Source organism: Ptiloglossa arizonensis, chromosome 7 (assembly GCF_051014685.1).
Source record: "Ptiloglossa arizonensis isolate GNS036 chromosome 7, iyPtiAriz1_principal, whole genome shotgun sequence".
Classification (NCBI taxonomy): Eukaryota; Metazoa; Arthropoda; class Insecta; order Hymenoptera; family Colletidae; genus Ptiloglossa; species Ptiloglossa arizonensis.
The window spans coordinates 22,124,393-22,140,481 of record NC_135054.1 but is presented as its reverse complement, the minus strand read 5'-3'; the positions used below and the strand labels follow the sequence as shown (position 1 = coordinate 22,140,481).

Sequence of the window (16,089 nt, the reverse complement as noted above, 5' to 3'; positions counted from 1 at the left end):
CATTGAAAATTGAATACCTCCGCCGGCAGGTAACTCCTGTAACCGTGTACGTTTGATAATTACACCTTCCGCCGGTGACTTCTCTGAAAATCGGAAACAAATACGTTCGTTACTCGAATTCGGTACGAATGCGAATTAAAAACTGAACGTTTCGCCGACCGATTGTGGAGCACCAATTTGCGAATAATGGCAAATATTGCAGGCCTTTTTTTCGCGCAGACTTCCAGTAAAATCTGAAACAGACACACGTGTTTTCTAGCGAATTTATAAGTTTTCTATTTAAATTCAGTAAAAGTGCGCATTAAATATTGAATGCCTCGCCGACAAGTAACAGTTCTTAGTACGTACATACGTGTAATAATTGCACACCTTGGTGTACAGTTCTGGGAAGATCTGAAACAAGCGAATATATTTACGATTAATATTCGGTAAAAGTTTGCATTAAAAATGAAATGCCTCGCCTAATAAGCGCATACATTTGCTAATAACCGCGATCGTTATACGCTCCGATGCAAATTACTGGCAAAATTTGAAACGAGCGCGCTTATTAATAAACGTATATAAATTAACCATTTACGTTCGATAAAAGCGTTGCAAATTGAATGCGTCGCCGACGGTTATCAGAGCCCGATGAACGAATGCGTTTGCTAATAAAAGTGAACATTACCCGCTTTGGTGTGCGCGGTTTTATTAAAATCTTAACCGAGTGCGTACCCGGACTGGTAACGCTTTTCACGGTATTCCTGTGACGGAGTTATTACGAGGTCGATGTAAGTCACTGTTTCCAGCGTATCTCGGGGACGAAACGGGAGAAAGAAAAGAATGATAAACTCGAAGGAATTTCTTAGCTTCCGCACTAATGTAAAACATAGCCGGAGGATCATTCGTTCCGGTTACGGCGGGAGCATGAACACTCGTAATAAATGTTCTGAATATGCCCGGGGAAGGTTCTACCGGTCTGTGGGAAAAAAAATTAATTTTAATTTGCTTAAGGGCACGTTGCTCGCCGCGGCGATTTTTCTTATTGCGTGGCCCATTCGTGCCAAGATACATTGCGTTCGTTCTCGTTCCGCGAACGAATAAAGCAGAAAGCAGCGCGGCCGCGATAGGATTTCTGAAAAAAACTCATCCGCGCGATCAATTTTACTTGGAAGAAAAAGGCTCTGGCCGCGGCGGCTCGCTTAATGAGAACCGTCGGATGGACTCGAAATTACGTAAATCGGAGAAGCTTAACCGGCAGGCGTAACGTGCCGCCAAGAAAAAATGATTTCGCTGAATCCTCCAATCTCTTTTACACCGCCAACCCGCGGACAATTCGTTTTAATTCGCTTATTTTTAATTCGGCGCATACCGACGAGCGTTGCACGCGCGTTAAGGACACCGAGCGAACGGTTAAGGGGCGCAGCCGAGAGAAAAAACGATCGATTGTTTTAAATAAAACCGTGAAACTTTTGCGACGCGAGCCAACGAGGAACCGTGAAATGTATTATTCGTAGAAACGCTAACGAGCGTGGCTCGCGAAACGTGTTTTTCATTTCATTCGGTCAATCTATCGTCGTGGCTTCCATCGAGCTATCGACGAAATTGTGGTCTGCAATGACCTACATACTACTCGATCGATTAATTTTCCTTTGGCCTCGTTTCGCTTGTAAATTTCAAGATCGTCGTACATCGCAATTCATTAAATATTGACGCAGAGGAGCGCGCGCGCGCGCGTGCGAAGCAATGGCAAAGTAAACAGGATAAGAGGTCAGAACCTAGTCGGAGTAGTCTAGTTGGAAAAAACATTGAAACGCGACTGCGTTTATCGGTAATTAATTCGATAAGCGATAGACGATCTACGGGTAAAAAATTATTATCGATCGCGCGTATATATGGAATTCCATTCGCAAGGCAAAGTTCGTAGATTTTAATTAAATGTCTCGAACGAAGTAGGTAGTAGACCGGTCGGATAAATTTCAGTCACGATTAACCCCTTTCGGTACTGTGTCATTGTGCGACAATGGTGTACGCAGGCAGAAAATATTCGTTGCCAACGGGGACCGCATATTAATTTATCGAATAAGTCCGCGCGTGGAATTCATACCGATGACTTCATTGTCTCGTAAGGTAAAGCGAACGCGGTTCATCAAGGATTATAATAATTAAAAAATTGCGCGGAGAACTAGAATGCGTTACAACGATCCCTTCGAGACGTTTCGCAGAGCTCGGTTTCTTCGAAAAACGACGCTTCGTACCGGGAAATTTATTCTAATAAAGTAATGCACGAGCACTCGTTGCGCGGAAACAATGCCCGTGCATAATAATAAATTACGTAACAAATTTCGTTTCGTTACAGTTATCTCGGGCCCATTGTATCTCCGTTACAATACGGGAAGTCTCGGTGAAGCAACATCGACACACATTTAAATTTTCCCAGTCAATTTTCCAACAATGGCAGGCCTGATGTTACTAGACTAGGTAATTCACTATGGCGCGCAAAGTGGAGGGGCGGTCTTCGCGCTACGCGTCTGCCTCCTGCCTCGTTCATTTCCTTTTTGGACGCGAAGGTGGGAGGTTGTGTATTTGCGTGGTTCTCGGTTTTCATAATCGTTTCGGAGTTCCATTTTCGCGTAAATGTTCCGTTCAATTACCATAAAATACGCCTGTAAGTCGAGGAAGGTTCGTGGAACTTCGGGATCGTTCCGTAATTCACTGAATTATTACTACGCATCGCGAGAAAATGGCTGAATCAATGGAGAATAGTAGCGAGTACGTAGGCCACGTGGCGAAGTGCCTCACGCAAGAAGAAGTCGAGAGAATGCGGGCACAAAATTCGCGTCTAGTCTCGGAATTTCGGGCCAATCAACTCGAAAAGGACGCTAAAAAACATTGGGACTTATTTTATAAACGAAACGACACCAGATTCTTCAAAGATAGACATTGGACCACCAGAGAATTCAATGAATTGTTGGGCTTGGCCACGGAGGAGAATTCCAACGTGCTCCTCGAGGTCGGTTGCGGTGTTGGTAATTTTATATATCCTCTGATCGAGGATGGATTAAAGTTTAAAAAAATATTTGCTTGCGACCTATCCCCTAGAGCGGTGGAACTAACGAAGGTATAATAATTTTATTATATGTACACGATGCTTATGCACGTGCTCGGCTAATGTAGTTTTTTTTTACAGAAGCATGCACTGTACGATCCGAAAAATATGAATATCTTTCAGACCGATATTACAATGGAAAATTGTTTCGTCGATGTGGATTGTCCGGCAAATGTAGCGACTCTAATATTCGTTTTGTCGGCCATACATCCGGAGAAATTTCGGACGTGAGTACTCTTCTATAGTTATACTTTTCCACGCTGTTGGCAACTTATTAGAAACCTGTAACATATTTCAGAGTTGTGAACAATTTATACAATATCCTTGATAATGGAGGAATTGTGCTTTTAAGGGATTACGGTCTATACGATATGGCTCAATTGAGATTTAAATCCGGTCATAAAATTAGTGAAAATTTTTATATGAGACAAGATGGAACTAGGTAAGGGGTTTTCTTTTTTTTTTTTTTTTTCAATACGTACTCTCTTTTAATTACGCATTAACAGGATTTCATTTTTATCACAGGACGTATTATTTCTCTGTGGACGAAGTATCGAATCTATTTGAATCTGTTGGTTTCAAAACTTTGATGTGCAATTATGTACAAAGACGTACCGTAAATTTGAAAGAAAAAATAGATGTACCTAGAATTTTTGTGCAGGGAAAATTCGAAAAATCTCTATAATTCTGATATAATGGTACGTCTTCCTTAAGCATTAAATAATTATTTTTTTGTAAGGTATATGATGAATTTATAGTTCAACTGATTTTTTTTGAAGATTATTAAATATGTCTTTCGCTCCTATCTGACAACTTTACGATATAATATCGATTGTATTGTCTATAATTGCAGATATTTAAAAATTGTATGTTTTCTAGGGTACAGTATACTGTAATTGAATGGGAAACTTTAAGGAATTCGAATAGTACCTGTACATTTGGTAAGCTTATAAATTACATTAGAAAATAAAATAATTGAAAATAATATCTGTATGATGAGTTTATAGTTCAGCTGACTTCAACTGAAGATTATTACTAATGTCTTTCGCTCCTATCTGATATATTTTACAGTAAAATATATTCATTATAGTACTAACGACAATAGATTACAGTTTTATATTTTGTATTACAGAGAATGCCGATTTGACTCCAGACTTATCAAAAATTGAGGAATTTCTAATACATTTGGTAAGTTACTAAATTTAGTATACTTGAAAATATAATCGTAAAAATACTTCTGTGATGAGTTCATAGTTCAACTGATTTATACTGAAGATTATTCATAATTGTCTTTCGCCCTTAACTGATTGCATTTCAACTATTTTTGTATAGCATCCAACAGAAAGCAATGAATTTATATATTTCTTTCCTGTTTCAGAATGTGTACTCTTGACATAGTAGTGAGTATAGTTTACACATTTTATTATGTATCTTTGCATTAGTTTCAAATTTCAATGATGCATTTGTAGAACTTTATTTGAATTTTAATGATATATATATATATATATACTGTTTCGTCACTACCTCTGAGATACTAATGCAATTTTGAAGGAACAATTATTTTTAGCTCGATAAAATTAAATAATTGCCTCTTTATACAGCTGGGTACTTAACTTCTGAACAATGGACAGTCTAGCGATGATTGTACGATTACGACCAAAGGTAAGATAACAGATGTAAATGTATGAATTCTTAAAATGTTAACAATGATGGATATTTTATTGTCAATGAACCTAATGATTCATAATTTATTAGCTCTATCTGAAATTCTGTTATTTTTATATTTATAAAATTAACCAAGAACAATTTTAAATCACAATTTCTTTACAGGTTATGTGTAGGAGTCTCCTATAGAAGATAATGTAGAAAACATTATACTACATTTAATATAATTTTGTACGTCATTAATAAATAAACTATCGTAAAAAGTATATATTTGCAATAAATCATTAATACCTAAAACATAACTTCACTATACAGCTTGCGCTTGTTCCAATGCTGGAAAATAAAGAAATGTTAGAAACTAACCTATAAATGTATATTTGTAACTAGATTACCTTCTCGTTGAGCGCATCTATGTAAATATAACCATCGAAGTGGACATCTTTTACATAGAAAGCAGATAACACATATGCTTACTATGAATACTATACCAACAATAATTAGGAATAAGCCTCGATTTATGTCTGCTCTATAGAATATATGAATAAACTCGAATAAAGTATGAAACTTGTAAAGAAATATTTACGAACGTATAACGTACTGTCGGGGGTCGAATTTCCATTTTTGTACCGTTTGGGACATTTTATATTAACATTTCAAATCCATGCATTGTCCACCTCGTACGTACTTCGTAAAAATGTATAAAGGCTTAAAGTCGGTTAAAGAATAGGTTAAAGTACTCGAACACTATTTAACATTATAAAGGTACAAAGTGCACAAAGAAATTTACTTATAAAAACGTTCGTCGATAATTTAAAAAACTATACCATAAACGGATGGAAATCTATCATTTAAGACTATAGTAATTCTTTAATCGCACAGCGCTTAATGATACAACCATTGCGATTCTATGAGTGAGCAACTTCGTTGCATTAAAATTCAGAGTAAAATATTTAAAGGGAGTCTATATACCGTGCCGAGGAAGGATTTGAAAGCGAAGCCGCTGGGACGAATAAATTGCATCAGGATTATTAATTAGGCAAAAAGATGCCGTGTTCTCATTTTTATTTGGTCGTGGTACCGGATCCAAGAACGATGAAATTATATTTTTTAACGCGTAGAATACTTTGTTAATTACAAAAATAAACAAATAATTACACGTTCTCTTTTTAGTCGAATCATCGATTATTTAAAACCAGGTTCGTTCCGACATAACGACCAGTCATTAATTTTTTATCGAACCGATCGAAGAGTATACGAGATGTTTTATTTAATCACATCTGACCGAATATTTTTGTTACTTTCGAGAAGACGTTTCTTTCATTTTTTCGAACACTACTATCTTTGAAACGGTACTTACGAACAAATAAATCGTCGAGTCAACCACTCGTCGAAGATTTCTATTTCTCCGCGAGGTGCTCGATCACAGGGTTGAATCTACTTCAATTAACATCAGCCACGGTAAAGCTGAATCATTGCTTGTGCAGAGAGAAAGAGAATTTCGAACGCATCCTGGATCCGCACGAGGTTAGAATCCTTTTCGTTCTTCCGCCATTTTTTGCATCAAATCTATCGGCGTGCACGAACAAAGCCATCCGAAAATCGGGTTCAATTTCGTGCGCGAAGTTAAACTTTTTCGTCGAAACGAATTCTCGAGACTTTGTTTCTCGTGGCCACGGACAAACAAAACAAGGCACAAAGAAAGATACACTGAAAATTCACGAGAGTCGAAAAAAAGAACCGGTGAGATCGGTATGCAAGCGGTCGACCGAAGGATCCGGCGGACAATGGTAATGCGCATGCGTCTGAGAGAACATTAGGCAGACTGGGTTTTGCCACGAAATTTAAATTCTGCGCAGCAAAGGGCGCGCCCTTCGATTCTAAGAGGCATTTGACGTTTGCATTGTGCGTCGAGAAAGCGTGGAAAGATCATGATTATCGTTGCACGAAATAAAAATTAACACGTCGAGCATTCGTAAGGAGAATGATCATCGTGGAAGTTTTTTCCCGATGAATAAGCGAAATAACATCGTTTATGTTCGTTTTTTTTTTTTTTCCCGAAAAAAGAATATAATTGCCGGCAGTCTTGTTACGAATGCGCATATTCATTACTAGAATGCAGCTCGAACGTGTGTCGGCCCGAGGCAAAATCCAGCTGCCTCGGTAAACAATACATTAATAATATTAAATCGTGTTACGCTGGTTCGTAATATATTTTTTCTAGTAACGTCTATGCCTAATAGTTTACTCTGTTTCTGGATTTAGATTTTATCGCAAATTATGCAAAGCGATTTCGTTCGCAATATCATATTTAACGAAAGTTTCGTCCCGTTCGATAAACATTTTTCGTAGTCTGTTTTTTGTACCGAATGCAAGTAAAACAATTACCAATTCCGTTTAGAATTAAATTTTTTACGGAATTTCTTAGAATCGCTTCACCGACCAATTTCAATGCGATTCAACTCGTTCAGGATCGCAATATTTCGTACCAGATTACGTAGCAGAATACCACGAAGCACGCGTTGAAAATTTTTTCGAGCAAAAGTTTAATTAGTAGCGCGTTGCGTCGAGAAGATTTTTCAGCGCTCGTACGGTTCGTCGTCGTGGCATAAAAATTCCGTAAATTTTCCTGTTTGCCTCCATACAATGTGGCCGTGCTTTTTTTTTTACTTATTAACCGTGTATTCCGGAAACGGCGCGGTTGAAAAATATTTTTCCTGAAACCGTGGACGAGTACGAAGTAACGTGACTTTTTCTTCGCACAATGTACTTGACCGATATTTTTAGAGTCGTCATCCGCGTAAAATCCGTGCCTCTCGGCTTTGATTAAACGCGTCAACGAACCGGCGAGAGTATACCTTCTAGTTTGTTACACATCAAGTGTCGTTACCGTCGACTGTCATTAAGGTTCAGGGAACTCGTCACAATCGTATCGCAGTGTGTACGGCCGGGTATTACGTCGTATGCGGTATAAAACACTTTCGTCCGTATTTGGCCGATTGCCAAGGTCCCTTGCTTCACCCGCGTGCCGTGCATCGGTGGCTTGTACACGGTCTGTGCTACGGAATACGTGAACGAGATTCCTTAGCAGACCTTGTCGTCGTCGTCTACGACGGCACACGTACACCGGTTACGTATGTGGCTCCGTAAACAATAGGACGTGGAACAACCCTGTGCAACATCCACCGGTTCGCGTTCGCTCACGAAACAACATACGCGGGCACACGCGGATGTGTGCGTGTGTCCTCGTGCATTGATCAATCGCCGAATGACGCGTGCAGGACAATCTGCTAGCCAGGTATAAAAGCTATCCACCAAAAAGCAGGAGCATCATTCAGTTCCAGTTGAACACAGAAGCTGATCTCGAAAACCCGACGAAACCCGTCTACCATGAAGTGCTTCATTGTAAGTATACACGTTCTCGGGTAATCGAGCATCGAACGCGTCGCATTTTCTTCGATAACTAAACGTAATCGTATCGTTACCGATTACGAAATCTCGACAACCTCGAGTCTATTCTTCCCACGAGTTCGTCCGTCTCGATAATCGTCCGACCAAACGGAAACCGATATTTTCGTATCGCGACAATTACAAATATTGCGATTCGCGAAATTATCGTCGCTCTATTATTCGCTCGAGGTGAACAACGACCAATTTCTCGTAATTTCGGACGGTGAAATTAGATATAATTTTGCGAAATTTCTACGGCTCGGTGCACGTTCCGCGATACACTCGATACGATCGTGCTTCGAAGACATTGCTTTCGACAACAATGGTCCCGTTAAAGGTAATAAGGAATTCGCAATAAGAACGAAAGGTACTCGGATACTTGGGAGCTTCCATTCACCGGTTCTCGAGCTGGTTCTACGTTCGAGCGGACATCTTGAGTTAATTGCGGTCGAAATCCTCGGTGCTTTCCGTGCCCGAACGAGAAGTGTCGATCCACCAAGCTCTTCCGTTTCAGGCTATCGTCCTTTTGGCTCTCTTCGCCGTGGCTTTCTCCGAGGAGAAATCCATCGAGCCCGAAAAGTTGGAGCCGGTGCCCGTACAGGATGCTCCAAGGGACAAGAGAGGAGTCTTTCTGAGCTACGCATCGCCGTACACCTACAGCTCCTACGTATCGCCGCTCGCGTACAGCCTGCCTTACACGTACCGCAACTATCCTTACTACAACTATTACCTATAAACAACGGGACCAGGATACTCAGGAATGCTCTACGAGCAAGACAATCAGCGAACGAACACGGCAATCTCGAGAACGTTGAATCGCGTGTACCATCTTGTAAACAAAAACTGTACAAAGTCCCTTGGAATCCAATTACCTCTGATGTCGACTTTGCGACTAAAATACGCAAAACCGACATCCTTTTGTAACGTGTTCTTTCGAAGTTCCATCGAATCGAAGTTCACTCCAATGTCGACGACCACGAATTTACACAGCTACCTTTTCAATGTAATTTTCGACGCGATGTAAACACGACTCTTATAATGCGTTAGAATTTTAAATACAAAACGTAATTCGTTTTGTATCCGTTTCGATTTCTTTCATCTCCCGTGCACGATCCCTCGATACCAGTACCCGAAAACGTCATCCTTCGTCGATATCCTCGAATATCCAAACGACGTGGAGAAATGAAGAAAAAGAAAAGAAAAACATCCACGAACGCTCGTGGGAGCGAGAATCTCGATGCAAACTTGGGCGCGATCGACAACCGATACCGACGCGTGTATCTTCGGATCGCATCTGCATCCGGTAGGAACGCAATCTCCATACGGCGCACAGCCGCTCGGCGAATTAGGCATGCATCTGCGGTTTCATCTCCGACGCGTCGTAAAACGACGGCGCATTGTCGCGCGTTTCCTGTCGTGAATGCAACGAGGAACAGAATCCAGCCAAGTCACTATGTGTGGTAACTCGGAGCCATTTAGGTCGATGCACGGAATCGAGAAGAAATTCTTCTTTAACGAAGATTACAACCACGGGGTAGAATAGACGGTGAAACGAGACGCGGTGATTTTTAATCTTCTTACGGTGATTTATGCCAATGGTTACTATCGTGAAATAAAATCTTTCGAATACACCGTACTACTTTCGATAGATTCGCGGGATCGATACGGATCTAAAAAGAGGGATAAAAGTCAACGAGTTCGGTACAGAGAACTCACGGTCGAGTCGTTTCCATTTCAGGTATCGAGAGTGATCGACGTACGACTGTTCACGATCGACGAAAAAGTGGGTGAGTTCGCGATTCTGTTATCCAATCGAGCCGACTCGAATCGCAATCGGTACGGTTCGATTTGTTTCGAGGAATACGTAGCGTGCTGCGTTACACACACGCGTAATCGTGAATTACACAATGCGAATAAATCACTGTAAACGAACACTTATTCCGTATTCCCCGGGACTTGATGACTTTAAGTACTTTCACTGAGGCTACGGAGGATACGGACGTGACGGGAATGACGCCCGGCGTCGTTCCGCGCAACCGCGGAATGTCTTTCGGGCGTCTCAACGGAAGTTAGGTCGACGCTCGTATCCTCTCGTCGCGGATTTTCCGATCGATGGAGCAATTTGCGCGAGGGAATACGATTTGCGGATACGCGAATGCGTCCGGATACCTCGTCTCGGGAACATTCAACGCGAAACGTTCCGTTTTCCCATCTGAAAAAATGTGACAAATTATCGTTCGTAGAATTTTTCGTAAAATCGATTCGATCGACTCGAGCCGCTTCCAAGATTCGCATTCGTGGCTCGTGCAGTTCGTAAATGACATAATTCTACGACGAAGGAATGCGAACCAACGAAATCCCCGAAAAGTCGCGAGAAGACGATACTCTACATCGATATGTGTAACATCACCAATCCGTAACAGCATTGCCTAAGTGTGATCGATGAAAGCCAGCAAGAAAGTCTATTGTAATTCGTGGATGGTCGCGACCCGACTGTATTTATACATGTGCAGGTATGGCCGTGGTCTTAGTCGACGCGAGTCAGTCCATCCTTGAACGAATTAGTTGTTTTCAGCTCGGCCGCTCCGATTAAATGTCGAGGGATACCGCGAGAAGTATAATTCTAGGGTAGAGAGCGTTTCGTTCGTGCAGTGATACAGTGTAAATTGGATTACAAACATGAAGTTCCTTTTGGTGAGTAGCGTCGTTCGAAATTCATCGACTTCGCGAGGTACACTTTCGGTTTTTTTTTTCAAACAATTATCTCGTTTAAACGTTCCGCTCTTATAACCGTAAGAAACTTTTCTTGACTTCTTTCATCGTATCGTCGATAACGTATACTTCTTGCAACAACGCGAGAAACCATTATTACCATTGTACCGTGCTCTTTGTATACGAATTGACATCGTCGATTCGATTTGGTTCCAGGTGGCGTGTCTGCTGGTTATGGGCTCGTTCTCGTCGAGGGCCGAAGACAAAGCCGAAGAGAAGTCGGAGATCACGAAGTTAGAGTTGCTCGATCTCGGCGCGGGAGAAAGCGACGTGGACACCGGTAATTCGGAGGTTCAACAGAAAAGGGATTCGGGTTACTCCTACAAGAGACCTAGCGGCTTCTCCGCAGCCTCTAGATCCCGTTTTCAACAACCAGCCCACGCGGGACGCATCGTCAACAGACATCCCGCTCAAATAAACAGACCCGCGAACAAATACGGCCCCCCCGGTTATCAGAGTTCATCTCCATCGAGACCGGCTCAGCACGTTCAACAGCATCGAGACAAATTGCAACACAACGGTCACCGTGGTCATCAACATTCGAGCAACTTCGACGGTCGGCCCAGCGGTTACCTGCAACAGGAAGTTCCCAGTCCGATCAGACAGGTGGACTTCGTCGAGCCGAATCCGATAGCCAGCCAGAACAACGAACCCTTCGCGTCCCACGCTGCGAATTACCTACCGCCTCGGAACCAAAAGTTACCCGATTACACGCCCCCCCAGACCTTCTCTTTCACTCAGGCGGCTCAGAATCTTCAGAACCAAGCCCAGCCGGCGAATTTCCAGGGTCAGAATCTCCTTCAATCGCCGGAGCAGATCTCCGACGCTGCCCTCTTCCTCTCTCAGAACGCTCAAGCGATTCAACAGCTCTACGGTGCCCCGGCCACCCAGCAAGATTTCGCACCGAACGACGATCAGTTCTCGGGACCCAACAATCAAGTCCAACAAGCGCCGTTCCAGAACTTGGAGAGCAGCTCGCAGACTCCCCAGGGGTTCCAGGGTAACCTCCCCTCGTACGCCTCCGGGACCCTCAGCGCCCAAGAAACCCTCGAGCAAATCCAGTCCCTGGAAAAGGACAGACTGATCGTCCAACTGCAGCGCGCTTTGGCCACTCAGGCGCAAACCTCCGAGCCAGCAGGAAGGTACGCTCAAAATCAGCCGAGCTTCGTTCAGAATCAAGATCTTCTGGCTTCCCTTGGACAGCGAACGAAGATTCACGGTTTCGATGCGCAACCGGGCGCCGTGGCCCTTGGAAATACAGCTTTCAATCGATCACCTTTTTTGCCAGGGACGAGCATCGCTCCGGGGTTACCGCTTAACTACGGGCTACTGTCCACGACCGCTCTGCCACCAACGACCACGGCAACGACCACGACCACGACAACGCCCGTGCAGCCTCCCCAAGCCGCCAAAGCCGACGGATCCTCTCAGCTCGGGTCCACACTGCCCCCGCTGTCGTTGCCACCGTCTACCGCGGGACTGCCCGTTTACGGGGGCTTCGTGCCGACCCTGATCACCGGTACAGGTTTCCTATCGAACGTTCCTTCCTACGGACCGGGTTTCTTCGCACCCGGAACCGTAACGCCGGTCCAAACCTCCGGTTCCGCGCCCACGCATTTCGGTATACCCATTCCAACCGATCAGAAGCCGACGACCGTTAACACACCGTCGTCCACGCCATCCACGACTCTTTCCGGTGCCAGCACACCTTCCTCTCCACCGGTGAACACTCTTCCTGTGCAACCGGTACCCGTTAATCCCGTAGCCACTCTTCCCGTACAACCTGTCGCCACTCATCCGGTTGCTACGCATCCAGTCGCGACACATCCTCCAGTGGTCACTCCTCTTCAACCGGTGACACCTCTGAGGCCCGTGCTACCCCCGACCCACGTTCATCCTCAACAAACACCTTCGGCTTATCCGACCTACGGGTTACAGACCTCGGTGGTCAACCCGTTCCTCTACAAACCCGTGAAACCCGTCTATCCGTTCTACTACTACCCGAACGTCGCCTACCAGCTCCAGAAACCCGCGTCCCCGACTTACCCGTGGTCCTACGCGCCGACCTATGCCACGCAAGCGAAACCGGCCCAAATATGGAAATGAGCCGCGCGATCCAGTTCGTCCGCGAGTGAATCGTAACTCGCCCTCCGCCTTATCGAGACTGACTGTTTACCCGCCGTGGAAAATGAGAGAGAACCGAAGCGATCGAAGAAGAAAGTGGCAGCCAGGCGCCACGGAACGAAGCACGGGATGGCACGGTTTCGAGCGAGACGCTCTCCCTTGGATATTAATAAGCACGACTCGGCGCGTGCACTTAGCGCTTAGCTTCGTTCAAATTTTCATACGAAGATTATCCTTTAAACGGGAATCGTTCGACGTTGCGTGTGCCTACGTGGTACGCGCGAACTTGCATCGATTTTCTCGTCGGACGTAGTTGTCCCTACGTACTGTGCACGACTCGCAAGAAATCGCTCGAAAGGTACGCGGGTCTGATTGATCACAGACTTTGGATACGATAGCAAAGGGTCAGAACTCTGGCAAACGAAGAAAATAAAGATACACAAGTCGGTCTGTCGTCTCGGTGTTCTTGCAGACGAATTCGCGCGAACCGTGCACAGTACTTTTATTTTACGTATCGGTAAATGGTGCTTCTCGCTTGGTAAAAGTAAGCTTAATTTCGTTGTAGGCGTACGACGTACGCACGATGCTTCTGTATGCTTTTCGTTTTCTGTATTCCGTGTGCATTGCGATTTCATCGGTGGAATTGTGTACGTACGTATGTATATATATATATACGTGCGCCCCCCGTTTTCTTATTTATTGTCCAGGAATAAATATTTTTTTACACGCAACCGAGTTTACTTTCGTTCAACGTGGACGATCACGGGCTCGATTCACGGTGTATATGGAACACGCCGCCTTTCATGGTGCATCGACGCGGAGGAAAGTTCACCCTAGAAAATGTTCCGGCGCTTCCGGCACCGTGAGCCACGGAACTCTCACCGAAGTCGTAATTGGCGACCGAGCCGATCCGTTGTGCGCCTCGATCGTGACCTCGAAAGTCGTTCGATAATTCTAACCACGGTCAACGCGGCCAGATTACTCGGATAATCCCGAGCATACATAATACGCCCGTCGTCGGCAGGTGTACACCTTCCCCCGGTTCGAGATTTCGTAATAGTTGGCCGCTATTACCCACTGTCTAGGCATCCTCGATACGCTTTCTTGCGAATTTTGCGAATCACCGCGGGAGACGCGTCCGTTGCATTGTGCCGGTCCACGGATTGCCTGGACGCAGTCTCGATCGATTCTCGATTCGAGAAATCGCGAGACGCGGCGCACCGTTGACCATTTCCGTTCCGTGACTCGCATACATGGACTACAGGAGCCCACCGTTTCAGTTTTACTCGTCCACGATGCGAACGTTGCTTCGTCGTAGATTCGAAACGACGTGGAAAATTCTCGATAAGCTCGGTCGCGAGTCGTCGAATCGTCGATCCACCCTCGTGTATCGTCGCGACGGAATTATACCGTGTAACATCGATGAATCGAGTGCGGAACATTTGAGGAAACCGCGTTGAAAGATAACGCGTAAAATTTTAGTGGACGTTGTCTCCGTCTCGAGTCAACTCGTAGATCCACCCTTGCGTACCGTCGTGACGACAGAGTTACGCAAACGTTTTAACATCGACGAATCGGACGTCGAGACGATAAGAGGGGACTGTAATCGATTCCCGTTTTTTCGTCGGGCTCGTTTTTCGTTTCGATGTTAGACCAGTTTCTCGACCCGTTCATCAATGATGCTACACCGTGGCGCAATGCAACCACGAAACGCTACCAAAGACTCGTGCGACCGAGTTAAGAAAGTAAAGCGATGAACCGGCACTTGCACGATTCTACCGCTAAACGTACTAGATTTCTACGAATACTCGCCGAACGGGTACAATTGCCACCGACTGCGACGACCAACCTATTTTCTGGCAACCACGGGTCTACGAGCGGAAAAACGGGCGACAGTTACGAATAAACTGCTCGAACGGACGTCGCTTCGTCACGATTCGAAACCCGAGCTGTCGACTCGCTTTCCGCGGCTGATCCTACAATCTCATCCTGGTTTTCGCTTTAACGAGGCACGGGGAGAACTTTTATACAATGAACGAATAAAACCGACGCGGAGTTTTCAGGGATCGTCTCTTCACCGAAGAGTCGGAGACGTCGTAAACGAATGTACGGAAACGAGTTTAAACGATTCGCGAATCGAAGCGGGTAAGCGATAAATTGTATTATCCCTTCGTTGAGAAATGATCGGGGGACAGGTGTACGGAAACGGGTTTCGAGAATTTTCAAAACGAAGCTGTGAGCTACGAATCGGAATATCCCTTCGTCGAGGAATCGGGGATACCCGGGAGAGGGAATAAAATCTGCGGAGCGATTTCTTCGCGATGTTACTCAACGAGTAACGAGTAAAAGTTTTGTTTGCCTTTTGTTCGTCGTTTTAGAACTGGTCGTCTCGCTTCGGACCCATTAAGATTTCTTCTCGAGGAAAGCGTTTGGATGTTGAGAAACCCATTAAACCGAACGGACAGAAATCGCACAAGCGTGATCGGTTTGTCGGTTAACAAAATCGAAACTAGTCCCAATTTCTTGTCGGCGATCTCGGACGTTACGATTTCTTTGGCGATGGTCGTAGAACGGACGCGTGCCGCTTTCGTGGGAGAAAAGAAATGGCCGGTTCGGGTGCTGGTCGATTTATCTCGAGCGGCAGGTATCGCCCCGGGGGTCCGTGAGTTATAAAAAATTATAACGTGTCGGAACGCGAGCATCTCGAGCCTCTCGGCTTTTTGTCGACATTAAGAATTCCTTTACGATCGCGTTACTTAATATGGCAACGCGTTGCACGTAACACGTAACGCGTCGTCGGTGAATATAAACACCGTGTTCCCGATCGCGCTTATTCCCCGTGAAAACGATACCGTTCGGACGTATTTCAATTCGGAGAGAAATCTCACGTCCATTGTTCGTCACCGGCGCGGTATCCGAACGTGTTTTCCTATACACCGGAACACCGAAACGACGAAGAACAACCAACGTTTCAGAAGCGTTCGTAATTACGC

General features: G+C 44.6%; 3 protein-coding genes, 1 long non-coding RNA gene and 3 other non-coding genes across 10 annotated transcripts; 6 read left to right on the top strand and 1 right to left on the bottom strand.

Annotated features, from left to right (window-relative positions):
* Positions 1-1,780: 1,780 nt before the first annotated feature.
* Positions 1,781-6,394, bottom strand: LOC143148971 (uncharacterized). Of its 3 annotated transcripts, XR_012992652.1 has the most exons (4): positions 5,352-5,731; positions 5,146-5,279; positions 5,045-5,086; positions 3,097-3,370 (listed from the first exon to the last, which is right to left on the bottom strand). It is a non-coding gene; the product is annotated as an uncharacterized LOC143148971 (long non-coding RNA). The 3 variants fall into 3 exon arrangements; XR_012992651.1 differs by having other exon boundaries at positions 5,045-5,279; XR_012992653.1 differs by lacking the exons at positions 5,045-5,086; positions 5,146-5,279; positions 5,352-5,731 and adding an exon at positions 6,111-6,394 and having other exon boundaries at positions 1,781-3,370.
* LOC143148969 (tRNA N(3)-cytidine methyltransferase METTL6) lies at positions 2,478-5,021 on the top strand. 2 transcript variants are annotated; one of them, XM_076315835.1, is made up of 9 exons: positions 2,478-3,100; positions 3,173-3,315; positions 3,387-3,530; positions 3,614-3,786; positions 3,968-4,029; positions 4,221-4,276; positions 4,467-4,488; positions 4,690-4,750; positions 4,919-5,021. In XM_076315835.1, exons 1-4 carry the CDS (start codon positions 2,723-2,725, stop codon positions 3,771-3,773), a joined length of 825 nt encoding a protein of 274 aa, XP_076171950.1. In that variant the 5' UTR covers positions 2,478-2,722; the 3' UTR covers positions 3,774-3,786; positions 3,968-4,029; positions 4,221-4,276; positions 4,467-4,488; positions 4,690-4,750; positions 4,919-5,021. The 2 variants fall into 2 exon arrangements, with proteins under 2 accessions (XP_076171950.1, XP_076171949.1); XM_076315834.1 differs by having other exon boundaries at positions 2,494-3,100; positions 3,170-3,315.
* On the top strand, positions 3,823-3,906 carry LOC143149743 (small nucleolar RNA snR60/Z15/Z230/Z193/J17). Its single transcript, XR_012992859.1, has one exon. It is a non-coding gene; the product is annotated as a small nucleolar RNA snR60/Z15/Z230/Z193/J17 (small nucleolar RNA).
* LOC143149744 (small nucleolar RNA snR60/Z15/Z230/Z193/J17) lies at positions 4,072-4,155 on the top strand. Its single transcript, XR_012992860.1, has one exon. It is a non-coding gene; the product is annotated as a small nucleolar RNA snR60/Z15/Z230/Z193/J17 (small nucleolar RNA).
* LOC143149745 (small nucleolar RNA snR60/Z15/Z230/Z193/J17) lies at positions 4,317-4,404 on the top strand. The gene has a single exon (XR_012992861.1). It is a non-coding gene; the product is annotated as a small nucleolar RNA snR60/Z15/Z230/Z193/J17 (small nucleolar RNA).
* A 1,626-nt stretch (positions 6,395-8,020) lies between the features above and the next one.
* LOC143149494 (uncharacterized) lies at positions 8,021-8,947 on the top strand. The gene is made up of 2 exons (XM_076316910.1): positions 8,021-8,155; positions 8,715-8,947. Exons 1-2 carry the CDS (start codon positions 8,141-8,143, stop codon positions 8,934-8,936), a joined length of 237 nt encoding a protein of 78 aa, XP_076173025.1. The 5' UTR covers positions 8,021-8,140; the 3' UTR covers positions 8,937-8,947.
* A 1,932-nt stretch (positions 8,948-10,879) lies between these two features.
* On the top strand, positions 10,880-13,290 carry LOC143149492 (uncharacterized). The gene is made up of 2 exons (XM_076316906.1): positions 10,880-10,894; positions 11,129-13,290. Exons 1-2 carry the CDS (start codon positions 10,880-10,882, stop codon positions 13,076-13,078), a joined length of 1,965 nt encoding a protein of 654 aa, XP_076173021.1. The 3' UTR covers positions 13,079-13,290.
* The last annotated feature ends 2,799 nt before the right edge of the window (positions 13,291-16,089 follow it).